The sequence below is a fragment of the Hippopotamus amphibius genome, chromosome 14 (assembly GCF_030028045.1).
Source record: "Hippopotamus amphibius kiboko isolate mHipAmp2 chromosome 14, mHipAmp2.hap2, whole genome shotgun sequence".
Classification (NCBI taxonomy): domain Eukaryota; kingdom Metazoa; phylum Chordata; class Mammalia; order Artiodactyla; family Hippopotamidae; genus Hippopotamus; species Hippopotamus amphibius.
Window position 1 is genome coordinate 73,195,729 of NC_080199.1, and position 13,673 is coordinate 73,209,401.

A 13,673-nucleotide genomic window follows, 5' to 3' on the forward strand; every position below is an offset into this window, starting at 1 on the left:
TTAGGCTCTTCAAAAAGACATGACAAGGATGCCTTATCCATTGTGTACATGAATAAAAGCCTTTGTGTTTTCCTTTTCATCAAAAGTACATTCCTCTGCTAGGACCATGCCCATTTTGAGCAGACCTGCAGGGCTGGCTTGTCTGAAGGCACTCTGGTAGGCCCTGGACATATGATGCTCCTTTAGTGGGCCTGGCACCAGCGCTGTGAAGTGGGCAGTACTGTCCCCACTTTGTAGACAAGGGCAGGGAGGTTAAATAACTTTCTCAGAGTCACTCCACCGGGGAACAGGGAAGCTGGGATTCAGACCCAGCTGGGCATTCAAGGGTGGGTCCAGCCTCCTCCTCCTGTCACACAGACGCTCACTGCAGGGATTCCATCAGCTACGCAGGTTTACGTATCCAACTGTCCACTCTGGACGACTCTTGTTCCCATAGAATACAGTGGAAAATTCTGATCACTGTCTCTCCAGGACCCACGGTGACGCCCCTTGCCTCTGAACATGTAAACGGGGACAGTATTAAGAAAGTCCGAGGTTCTTTCTGCAACCAGCTGCACAGCGCCGCCCTTCTTCCCTGAGTCTGCCTCTCTTCTTCCTCTCCTTGCCCAAGAACAGACCCCTTCCTCTTTTCCAAGGCTCAGCCCTCCCCCTGCGACTCTGACCCCGCTCCTGCCACCCTCTTTGGGTCTTTGTTCATCCGTGTTTGCCCCATTTCCTGAACCTTCGATCTCTGTTTTTCCTCCTAATCTTTACCCTCAAAACACACTCACTTCTTTCCTATCCTCAAAACAAAACAAAAACAAACCTGCCTCAGTCCTATATCTCACCAGGGTCCACCTCTCCTTCCTTCCAAGCTAAACATGAAAGAGTTGGGCCCCCTTTGTCCACGGCTCCAAGCACGGACACCCCAACTCCTATTATCCTTGACCCTGTTACAGAAACTATGCACGCGAAGACGCCTCACACACTTCTCTTGGCTGGCTGCTAGCATCAGGCCAAAGCAGAGAGAGACAGAGAGAGACAGAGAGAGACAGAGAGAGAAGGCTACACACCATTACCAACAACTACTACATGCTGGGCTCTGTTAACTACTCTACTGACGATATTGTCTCAGGCAACACCTTCAACCGCCACACAGCGAAGGTATTAGTAACTCCGCCTCTCTGTTGAGGAAACTGAGGCTCAGAGAAGGTAAATAACGTTCTTGGGATTTTCGTTCAGTTAGTATGAGTCAACAGTGTGATGTAAAAGAGTAACTCGCATATGCATTATTTTAACAGAACGGGTGTCTGGATCTCGGGAACAGTTTCCCTGCGTGAAAAAACACCCACACGCATCTTAGAAAGAACATGGCAAGTTGGTGGGTGCGGGGTGGGAGGGGGTAATCCAGTGACAAGAGACTCTGGAAACCAAGTCGTATGAGAAATGCTGCTGTGAAGAAGGGATGTTACAGGTGATTTTGTGAACACAGAAGCAGCAGGCACAGTCTAAGCTTTTCCAAAGAACAGACACAGACCAGTGGATAGAAATTATAGGGCAGCAGGGACCTCCCTGGAGGTCCAGTGGTTAAGACTCCCCGCTTCCACTTCCGGGGACAGGGTGAGGCCAAAACATTAAAAAAGTTTTTTAAAAATTAAAAATTAAAAAAAAAAAACTATAGGGCAGCAGATTTCAGTTCAGTATGAGAGAACTTCCTGAGTAGTGAGTGTTTGAATGAATGAATTCGAGACAATATACATAGTTGTAAAGGTTGGAGTAGGTTTGAATCCCAGTTTCACCACTACTGTCTCTGGAACCTCTAACCAATGGTCTAACCTCTCCAAGCTCCACTTTGCTTATCTGTGAAATAGGAATAATAATAGTATATATTTCATAGAGTGCAAGGATTAAATGAGATAATATTACGCCCAGCACGAAGCACCGTACTGGACACAAAACAAATTCTCAACACACTTAACAAGGGGAAGGGCAAGCCCAGTGGGTTGTGAGCACTCCGTCACGTGGGGGTGTTCAGTGGGGGCTGTTGAGGATGCTGTAAAGATTCCTGCTGTCCCCATTCAGGCCTCCAGGCCCCTCCCCTCAGCTCACTCTCCTCCCAACCTAATCACTTTGCTTCCTGTGGAAATCACTTTCTCCAAATTTGTGTTTCCGAGGTTTCCTTCATGTCAAAGCTTCTGGCACCTTGGCAGAGGTGTTGGAGGCCCTCTGGATGCTACGCATAGGAAATGCATCTCTCTACACTCCCTGGGGAAATAGGCTTTCGTAATCCTGGTCCAGGTCTCTTGGAATGATGTACTTTAAACTTGGTCTGAGTTTCCATACGTGCATTCTGCTGGATCAGGCTGGAAGAGGGCCAGGAGTTCAAAGATCTTGATGACTAAAGAGTGTCTGGGAGGCAGGAGAGGAAGTTCCATCAGGCGGGTGGGCTCTGGCCTCTCTCCCGGGGAATCTGGCTCACACAATGCACTGAGAGCACAGAGCCCCCCCACCACACACACACTGTCACAGACACGGGGACTGAACCTCCTTGTCTTGGGACAAAGACATCGTGCAGTGCCTGGCAACAACACATAAATAGTTCCTAAAGCTGACAAGAAGGGTTTCGCATGTAGTTGGCAGCGGGGACAGAGTTTTTGCATATTTTCTGCACTCAGTAAGGTAGACCTATGCCTGCAACATTGACGTTAATTAGAATTGCAAAGAGAAGTTCTGGACCTATATTTGGACCTTTATGTTTGCCTAAAAACTCATGGTTAAAAGAGGAAGAGGTGTTATCTCCCAAGTCATTTGAATTTTTCTTGTTTCCCTGCACGGGCACATTTAACAGAAACAAAAAGTCCTCACGGGATGATCTCAGCATCACAGGGGAGCCCTGCTCTCAGACTCAGAGGGGAGCAGGGCTGATCCTAAGCCTCTGAGGGGGAGGCAAGGGCTCCTTCTCTGGCTTCAAAAGGGCAGCAGCGTGTCTTTTCGCCCTGAGCACAGGTGGGACATCGCTGTGAAAAGTCACTGTGCCCACACGCTGCTCTTGCTACTCACGGTGGGGGGGGGGGGGGATGGGGAGGGACAGAGGCCATGACGTTGGGGCCGTCCTGTCCACACCACCACATACACACCCCAATCAGCTGTGTGCCCAGGATGAAAAGCCTCCAGCCCAAAGCAGCAGCTGGTCCACACTTGTTTCTCCCCCACCAGGAAGCCTCCTCAGCTCACGGGACTGTGTTAGTGAGACCGCTGTGTCCTGTTGTAATCTATCTGAAATGGCTGGCCGAAAGATTGTGGTTAAAACTCAGACACGTGGCCATCTATAATCTCTCCCCCACTCCTTGCACCAAAGAAGAAGGCTTAATCTCATCTGTTAAAAATAATTAGAAATCTCATCGTCCACCTCAAGTCTGCTCCGGGTTTGCTGTGCTTCTATGGAAAAGCTCAGGACCTCCTGGACAGACCAGGGCCAGGTCCCGGGGCATCTCAGGAGAGGTGAAGAGACTCTGTGCTCACAGAAGGAGACCCTACAGCTCCCCCCGACTCAGCTCTGGACCGAGAGGGAGGAGCTCAGGGTGGACTGGAACCTCTGCTCAGCCCCATCTGCCCAGGAGGCAGAGGGGACCCTGGCTCCCGTCCACTGTCACCGAGATGGATGGGTATCAGGGGGGAGGGCCCGAGGGGGCGAGTGGAACCAGGAGCACCCGCCCACCCTGCAGCTGCCTCCACAGGGCCCGGGGGCATCCTTGCAGGCATCCTGCTTGCAGCCTGCCCACCATTTCCTGCTGCCCTTTCCTTTCCTGGGAGGCAGGAACCTAGCTTTCTTGTTCACTGCTATATCCCCACAGATGCGGGACCCTTCCTGGACAGAGCGGAGTATCTGTGGGGGTACGCAGGTTGAATGAATGAATCCCTTGGGGATTTATACGACCAAGGGAGCCCCGGCATGAAAGAGCAATGGCTTGAGGCGATGGCAGCCTCAACCAGCCATTCGTCCCTTCTCTGAGCTGCAACCCTATAGTGTGAGGTTCAGTATGAAAATGTTTGGGTCAGAACGCTGCCGGCTGTTGTTCTGTGGAGGACGCACACTGGAGTATGTGAAGTTGGCCTCTCTGGTGCGGGGAGCCCACGGGAAGCCTTTCTCTTTGCCCAGAAGGCTCATCCCCAGCCTCTGTCCACATTCAAGTTGAGGGAAAATACCCGAATATCCCAAATTGATTGAATACCCAAATTTCCAAAGTGTGACAAGGTGTGAGCCTTCCATAATTACCATTAAGTTATCGAGCTGCCCTTGGTAATACCTCTCCTTTTTTCTCTATCTTCATAAACTGCAAATCCCAAAGACATTGGCCAGACCGATAAAAAGAGTCTGAGGCAGTCCCAACTCAGAACTTTAAAGAGGAAGTTCTACCCAGTCCTGCCTTTTTTAGTTCTAGGTCCCTTGCTTGGTTTAAGTGACAGCAGGGTTCGTGAAAATGCAAACCTCAAACAAGAAAATCCTCCCCACTTTCTCTCTCCCTTTATGTAAGTACATGATGCCTACCAAAAAATGCTTTCAAAATTACACATTGTTAGAGAAAAAGAAAATATTGCAAAGAACATGTTTCTTCAAAAGAAAAAAAGAAAAGCAGTACAGAGGTAAATTAATGTTAAGGTGAAATCCCCCTCACATTTCCCAAATTTCCTTTTTTTTTAGCCTATAGGTGACAGGTGAGTCCTGTTGCACGGAAGAGCGAGCGCCCAGCTGCACTTAGTATAACCCAGCGTCTGGGTGACCATATTATCCGATTGTCTCTTTCCAGGCTTCCTGCCCTCCAACTGGTCTCCGGCCACAGTAATTCATCGTTAAAATGCTGATTGCAGACACTTCAGTGACAGTTTCTCTACAACCTCCAGCTTGCTGCCCTGGCTCTACAGACGTGATTAACCACCCCCAATAAAGTGAAAGAACAATCAGGAGAAGGAAAACCCCCAATTCACACAGAGATGCAGACATCCCTATACATTCAAATAAAGACACAAATATGGATAAGACAAAAGCGTACACACACACCCAACTGTGTACGCCTGACTTTCAAACAACTAGAAACAAAATCTGGGATGCAGATTGCAGGAAGCCCCTACCCCAAGGGAGGGGCCTCCCTTACCATTCTGGACCACGCTGATGAGGGTGACGATGGCCAGCAGGACAATGTTGCCCATGGTTTCATGATCCATGTTTGCTTCAGGCTCCCAGCAAGGACTGCTCAGCTCCGTGGCACCCCAGGCCCGCACTGTGCAGGAAGGGGAAGTGAGGGCTGGACTCTGCCTTTCATCATTAGAATTTCCGAAGGTCCCAGCACAATTACAGGCGTTCTTCTTCTTCTTTTTTTTCAAACTAGCCACCAAAGTGCCCTGGCTCAGGGCATCCTGCCAGAAGAAGCAGAGCTCAGGAGAGGAGCCGGAAGGGAAGAAAGAGTGAAACATGTTTTTGATTTATTGAGCACCAAATAGATCTGTGTCCAGAGTACCATCTTTCTTTCTTCTCTTCCTTGAATTTCTGGGGGAAAAAACAAATATTTGACACATGGCAGGGTCCAGAGTAGCAACTGAGTAATAAGCCCTGGATGAACGAACAAATGAATGAGTGGTGATGAGGGCAATGGCGGATGTCTCTGTTTCCACGGGAAACAAGCAACAAGAGAATTAAAACTAAATCAAAGAACTCAGACGAGAAGCAGAAAGGGGGGGTCACCTAAGGAAAACTTCCACACAGGAAGGATTTTGAAAACACTGCATCTGGCTTCTCTGAAGTAATTACTGAGCTACTTCCCTGGAATCTTCTCAGCGTAATAAGAAGAGTAGAGAGAAGGTGTGAGAAGGAACCCGCTGACTGAGGCAGGCAGTGGCCTGGCATTTTACAGGACGATTTTCTCCCGGTAAATGGCAATACCCTTGAAGTTGCACAGAAAATGCAAGATTCCTGCAGTCTGCATCCCTGACTCAACAACTATTTGGCAGTGATGAAGCAGAGCCTTCATCTCTTTGAAAGAGAACACTGGGGACTTCTCTGGTGGTCCAGTGGTTAAGACTTTGCGCTCCCAATGCAGGGGGCCCAGGTTCGATACCTGGTTGGGGAACTAAGATGCCCACATGCCTCATGCTGCGGCCAAAAAGAAAAAAACCAACAACAATGAAAAGAAAGAAAAAAGAGAGCACTGGCCACTCTACTTGTTAGCAGCAGGATTTGCATCTTGGTGTGGGAGAGGCCTACACTGGGAGGCGATCACACAGGCCTCATATCTAGAGCAGCTGAGGCCAGCTCGAGTGAAAGAGGTCCGTGGAGGCAGTGTGCGGAGCTTGCAGAGCTTGGATGCACCGAGGCCAGCGGCAAGGGCAGCCCTGGCTGGTTGGGATGCTCTTGAGAACTCTCTGAGTGCCTGGGGCACTTCCCGACCTGTGGAGTCTTTGCAAGATTGGTTAGGGGCTCAGCACTAGCAAGGCGTGTGTATTCACCTGAACGAGATCTTGTTTGTAAGTTTCAGGGAACGCTTAGGTTCCAGGAGACAAGGGGTCTAGTTCCCATAAAGAGTTAGCCCTTCTAAGACTCCTCCTGTCTTAGTGACAGTGCATCAGAGGTGAAGGCCAGGCCCTTGAAAAGTACGCTAGTTGCAAACAATTAGCTCAAGCTAGCTTGGGCAAAAGAGGGAAATTTACTGACTCAAAGAATCCAAGGAACTGAACAACCACCCATTGAAAAGAGCAGAGATGAAGCTGGGCCTCTCACGTGGAGTTCTCCGTCTCAATCTCTCTCTCCACTTTCTCATAGCTTGCCAGCCTTGTTCTCTCTGCAGACCAGTTTTCTCCACCCAGTGGGAAACACCTCCACCTCCAACTCTGGAGCTTTATATTTTACAACTCTGTCACCTGTAAAGGACTGACTTTTCTCAGTGAACTATTAGGACAATCTCATTGGCCCAGGCTGGTCAGATATCTATTCCAAGGACAATCAGACAGCTGGAAAATGAAAGGACCTGGTGGTTTCCACAGTTGTCATGTGGTTGAGGGACACTGTCCCCTAAAGAAAGACTGGGGCGGGGTGGGGGTGGGGTGAGGCGTGCTGGATGTGGCTGCTGTGCTGTTGGGACTGTTCACGACTCATAATCCCAGGTTAAAATGCCCAGCTTTAAAGAAGTTTCTCTATCTTACAGCCTGATGTCTTTAAGGCTCATCTTAATCCCCTTCCTGCTTGGGTGTTTATGTTTATGGTGTTTGGGTTTGTGCCAGGAACTGCAGACACATAGAAAACAGCATCAACAGAATCTTACGTGGTTGGCCCAGGGCGCCGGTGGAAATCTCGCCAGTCCCCAGGAAGGCAGGAAAGCGGGAAGGCGCAGCCTCTCCGGCGTGTTTCCCGAGCCTCAGGAGCCCCGCAAACAGGGTGGGGGGCTGCCCAGCTGTCCACCTGAGAAGGCGCCTGGGAAGAGGTTCAGTAAAAGCACTCCCTTCCCGTGGTGGGACTCCCACATCTGACCTCCCGGAGTCACCCCGGGCGGGGCGCACGTGCCGCTGGAGCGAGTCCACTTCACCCGGCAAGAGAGCGTTTTAATAGTCTGCCGAGATGGCCATTAAATTACAGTGCGCACATTAAAATTCTGGCTGCGGCTGCAGAGGGACACTTATCAGAGGTGAAGCCTCTGGAAATGCCATTCATCTCAATAGAGAGCTGCTGAGACAGAACAAAAAGAGAGGGATGCCAGGGGCGCGGGGGAGGGGCGCCAGGGAGGGGCGCGCTGGATTCGGGATCCCTAACAGGTCGGCCTCCAGGCCTGAGCCGGCCCTGGCCCGGCCCAAACCAGACCAGACCCAGCCCAGAACCCAAGGCACTGAGCCAGCTGTGGCCTGGGGACCTCGCTTGTGCGTTTGCTCCTCAGCACACCCCTTTGGGGACAAACGATCCCTCCCACTGCCCAAAAGATGAGACTGAGGTTCAGAAGGGTTAAACCACAGGAAGCAAGGAGCAGACCTAGGATTCAAACCCAGGCCTGCCTAGCTTCAAAGTCTGGGTTTTTAACTACCCTGGATGCTGCTTGTGGAACAGTTTTCAGAGCTTGGGACTCCTGGTCCTTCTGCATCTGTATTTGGCAATCCTCTGAGAGGCCGTTGGTCACTTCAGGGGCTAGTGAAGTGACCAATAGCCACTCAGCCCCTAAAGAGTTTTTTTTTTTTTAAAGAAAAGAAAGGAAGAGGTATACATCTTGCAGGAAATAACATATTCCCCGGACACCTGACTGTTGGTAAAGGTAGTTTAACAAGAAATAGCCGCAGCTCGCAGGCTGTGAGCCCAACCGCCTCCCTCCTGGACCCCTGCTCCCAGCGCCCTCGGCACCGATGCAGACGCTGCACTTATCCGCGTGTGACAGGTTAGTTAGACAAATGTGCTGGGACTAGGGAAGAATAATTAGCACGTTCATTACTTAGAGTACTGTTAGTACTTTGACTGTGAAGGACAACCATTTGTTAACAGAGATCAGGACAGCCGGGGCCAAGCAGCGACTCGGGGGGGCAGCAATTCACGGAAGGCGGTGGCACTGACCAGCTGCTATTAAAATCCACCCGAGCTGCTGCTCATCCACTTAGCTGCAGCGCCTCCGTCACCATGGCAACGTGGGCCCGCTTCAGGCAACAACATTTGGGCATCCTTCATCTCACCTCGGGTGGTGTGTTGCCGTTTCATGACTTTTCTTGCCTTTACTTTCCAGCCAAGGTTGCCGTCAGCATTCATTAGGACGAGGATTTCCCCGAACATAAACATTGGGAGTGAAGGAGAGGGCGCAGAATGCTCCCAGGCTGTGGGTCAACTCTAGACGGGGTGTGGAGATGTAGGAACACGTTGGAGGTGGTTACAAAGCAGTTCCTTTTAATTTCAGTTAATCTAAAGAATTTTCAGACCTGGGGGTTCCCTGCAGGTCTAGTGGTTAGGATTCCTCTCTTCCGCTGCAGGGGGCCCAGGTTCGATCCCTGGTCGGGGAACTAAGATCCCGCAAGCTGTGCAGCGCAGCCAAATTTAAGAACAAAACAAAACAAAGAATATTCAGACCAATACTGATCTGAACAATAAGCGATAAGAGTAAAGATCAGGCCACGGTCTGTTCCAGATGTCATACGGTGATAATCTCCAAGAGAACCAACCAGCCTGGTTAAAGTGCTGTCCTTTCCTTCCCTGGCCAGAGTCAGATGGCCTTTCTTTACATGAACAGCCCGTGTTTCTGAAGTGAATTGAGTTAGATAGAGATGAGCCCTCATGCCTTAGATAGATGAGGAAACCGAGGGGGAGTGAGTATGCTGTGACCCCAGTGCTACTGAGGAAAGTCCACGCATGCTCAGGGCACTGAGCTAGATGCCTCACAAATCAGAATGACACGTAAGATATGAGCTCAGTTCTCTAGAAGCTCAAGTTTCAGGCTGATAACATCAGTGTGGGGAAACAAACAGAAGCAGAAGTCTGTAGACATTCACCCAAACTGCAAGAAACCAAGACAGTATATCCAGGAAGCCACTTTCTCTCCTGTCACAAACACACACCACAGTGGACTGTTATGAGTTTGTAGGAAAATTAAGCAAGTAACCCATATGTGTAGGAGACATCATGCTGTGTTCTGTGTACAAAAACAGAGGTTAGATACGGGTTCCTTGCCCAAGTATCAGCTTAATCTGCCTTACAGTCACTTCAAGGAAAGGAGATCATAAATGGTATGATGTGACTTGAGAACGTTCAGTTCTAATAGCATTAAAAGTTGTGATGCTTGTATGTGCTCAGTTGATTTTTGACAAAGTAATTCAATGAGGAAAGGAAAGTCTTTTTAACAAAGGGTATTTGAACAACTGGATATTCACATGGTGGAAAAAATGAACCTTGACCCCACCCCAAAATCACATAAAATGTAACTAGAAATGTCTTTAATCTAAACATAAAAACTAAGATTGTAAAGCTTCTAAAAGAAAACATGGGAGAAAGTCTTTGTGACTATGACAAAGCAAAGATTTTTGAGATAAAACACAAAAAGTGTGAGCTATGTAAGGGAAAAAAATCAATAAATTTGACTTCATCAAAATTGAAAACTTCTGCACTTCAAAAGACCATTAAGAAAATGAAAAGGCAAGCCACAGACAGGGAGAAAATATGTGTAATATGTAAATCTGATGAAGGACTTACATCCAGAAAATATAAGGAACTTATTTTCAGTCAATGACAAGGATATAAACAACTCATTTTAAAAATGGGTAAATGACTTGAACAGATATTTCAAAAAAGAGAATAGACAAATAGCCAATAAGAGATGCTCAACATCATTAGCCCTCAGGGAGATGCAAATTAAAACCACAATGAGATCCCACTATAAAGCTCTTAGAATGGTTAGCAAGGATGTAGAGCAAGTGAAACTCTAATCCGTAACTGGCGAGAGTGTAAAACGGTAAATGTAAAAAAGGCAAAATACAAATAAAAACATGTTGGGAAAAGGTTGGCAGTTTCTTTAAAAGCTAAATACACATTTACTATTACCTAGCAATTCTAAGGTATTTTTCCAAAAGAAATGAAAACATATGTCTTATATCAGCCAGGGTTCAACCAGAGATGCAGAACCACTAGCAGACTATATATATATATATATAGGTGTGTTATAGGGATTTGACCTAACACCATCGTGTGGTTAAATAGTCTGTGTGCATGTATGTATATGTTTCTAGGGCTGCTGAAACAAAGTACCACAACTGGGTGCCTTAAAACAACAGAAGTTTACTGTCTCACTGTTCTGAAGAGTACAAGTTCAAAATCAAGTTGTCGGCAGGGCCACCTTGCCTCTGAAACCTACCTGCTCATGCAGTTTACTTGTGCCTTCAGGCACTGCTTGAGCCCAGACTTTTATACGTATACCCCTTCCATCTGATGATGGAATGTGGCTTTGTGAGCCCCACCTTCTGGCTTGGGTCAGATGACACTCAGTTCACTATGGACAGCTCAGTTCACAAGCTACCATGATGGTCCATGGTGAAGAGTCAGCATTTGTTACCAAGAGCAAGCCAGGTGCTTCTTAAAAGGAGAGTAGTTATCTTCAGAGGAAACATAGCTCTGCTCCAACACCCCAAGGAACTGTGCTGAGTTTCACCTGTAGAGGCCTGACAAAGGCTCCAGACCGCACATTCCTACCTACCACTACCAGCCGCTTACCACTGGTACTTCAGACACCACTGAATCCCATTGTATCAGCAGAGTCTTAAGGCTCAAGTGACAGAGGAGCTTTCACAGCAGCCTGAACTTGTATGCAGGTCCTTCTCTTATTCTGGGTCTCACTCAAAACGGGCAGCTTTATAGGTTACTCAGTAAATGGGTTGGACTAATATGTCCAAATGAGGTATATATTGCCTCCAAGATCCAAATAGGTCTACTAGGCATTATGACTCTTTCTTAGTGGTAGGAGGGGCCAGATGTAAGAACTTGTCCTTTACTTTGGGAAGGATAATTCACCATGGCTCAGACTGCTGGATTCCTGAAAAATTTCATAGCAAAGGCAGGCCCCAGAATTTCTGTGGAATACAAATCAACCACAGTTCTACACAAAGACCTGTATTATAATTTGTAGCGGCTTTAGTCAAAATAACCCCAGGCTGGAAACAACCCAAATGTCCATCAGCAGGTGAATGGAATAAACAAATTGTGGTACATTCTTACAATGGAATTATTCAATAATAAAAAGGAACACATTACTAAGCAAATGAAGAGCGGTAACAAATTACTGAGCAAATGAAGACAGACACCGAAGAGTGCACGACTCCACGTACATGAAACTCTAGCAGAGATCAGCAGAATCTGTAGTGACAGAAAGCAGATCTGTGTCACCTGGACTTGAGGCTGGGCTGGGTATTGACTGGGAAGGAATGCAAGGGATACCTTTTTGGGTAATGGCAATGCTCTGTATCTTGATATCAGTGATGGTTATACGGATATACACATTTGTCAAAACTTGCCAAACTGTACACTTAAAATGGGAGAGTTTTATTGAATATAAGTTATACCTCAATAAAATTGATATTTAAATACCATTAAAATCTTTTTTGAGGTTGAATAGCTCAGTAGTGTTTTTCACTTAGAAGTTAAAGTGAATTACATAGAAATATACAATCATTCTATTGAATAAGTGTCAACAAAGGAATTTATATTAACTAAATAATGCAGCGTATGGCTTAGAGGATCTCCTGGCTTTGCATTTCAAATAGCTTAGAAACACCAGGTGGCAGAAAATTCCATCACCCATTCCTCCTACACAAACGCAATGCGGCCTGAAGGACCAAGCCAGGTACACTAATAACTTATTGTATATCTTTTGTCCCACTATTTACTTTGACCTCTATTTTAAGTCATTGGGTGGTAGGATCACCCATCTGAGATTCTAAGGTAAGGCGACCAGATGTCCTAGACTGCCCCAAACAATCAAAATAGATTTTACTTCTATGAATAATAATCAATGAAATAACTGTAAACTGCTACTGATCTTAGATCATCTTCTATCTTCAGCCAGAAGCCACTCAATCTGAGATTGGATTACCTGCTCAATCCCATAAGAAGGAAGGTGAGCAGGGAAAAAAAGACATCTGGAAATTAAAGGAAGATATTAAATATAAATGAGCTCCAAGAAGGGGCAAATTGGTCATCAAACAGGAGTTTGCCTGATTCTATCAGGAATCTGTTAGAAAGAGCTTCATAAAATCAGGTTTCTGTGTAACTAATCCCAAGCAAAATTCACAGGGACAACCTACCCAAAACCAAAAGAGAAGGAAATTGTTCTACTGGAGCCTGCGTCCTAGAGCATCGGAGAAGGACGTGCTGGGTCTGGAACCCCAACCAAGAACAAGCAGCAACAGGTGACATTTCTTGAGGACTCACCATTTGCCCAGAACACTGCTAAGCATTGCACATGCATTACCTTATTTAGTCCATTTTAGCAAGATAGAAACTGAGGCTCACAATAATTGACTCACTATTATAAACTAGTAAATGGCAGAACTGCCCAGAAGAACTCAGCCCTTTTTTTCTTGTCTACCTTCTGCCTTTCACAGGCTCTGCCACAGCTTCTGCTCCTCTTCTAAATTCTCAATTGTCTGGTAGGAAATATGGACACTTTCAACTATCATCACATTCTCAGCAAACTAGGAATAGAGGGGAACTTCCCCAACTTGACAAAGAACGTCCACAAAGCACCTAGAGCTGACATCACACTTAATGGCAAGAAACTAGAAGCTCTCCTGATAATATCAGGAAAATAGCAAGGACTCCTCCCTCACTACTCCTTTTCAACATTGTACTGGAAGTCCTAGCCAAGGCAATAAGATGAGAAGAAGAAATAAAAGATATACAGTTTGGGAAGGAAAATAACAGAACTGCCTTTGTTTATAGATGACATGATTGTCTATGTGGAAAATCTGAAAAAATCAACAACAAAAAATAATGCCTGGAACTAACTAGTGATTATACCAAAATTGCAGGATACAAGGTTAATATACAAAAGTCAATTGCTTTCCTATGTACCAGCAATGAGCAAGTGGAATTTGGAATTAAAAACACAATGCCATTTACATTAGCACCCCCCAAAATGAAATATTTAGGTATAAATCTAACAAAATATGTATAAGCCCTCTATGAGGAAAACTAC

At 46.7% G+C, this 13,673-nt stretch overlaps 1 protein-coding gene across 3 annotated transcripts in view; it reads right to left on the reverse strand.

The window, feature by feature from the left end:
* ALOX5AP (arachidonate 5-lipoxygenase activating protein) overlaps positions 1-13,673 on the reverse strand; it is a 66,871-nt gene that overhangs the window by 18,583 nt on the left and 34,615 nt on the right. For all 3 annotated transcript variants that reach the window (XM_057707963.1, XM_057707961.1, XM_057707962.1), the window contains exon 3: positions 5,133-5,258. In XM_057707963.1, coding sequence (XP_057563946.1) covers positions 5,133-5,202 — 70 coding nt within the window. In that variant the 5' untranslated portion in view covers positions 5,203-5,258. The remainder of the gene's footprint in view (positions 1-5,132; positions 5,259-13,673) is intronic.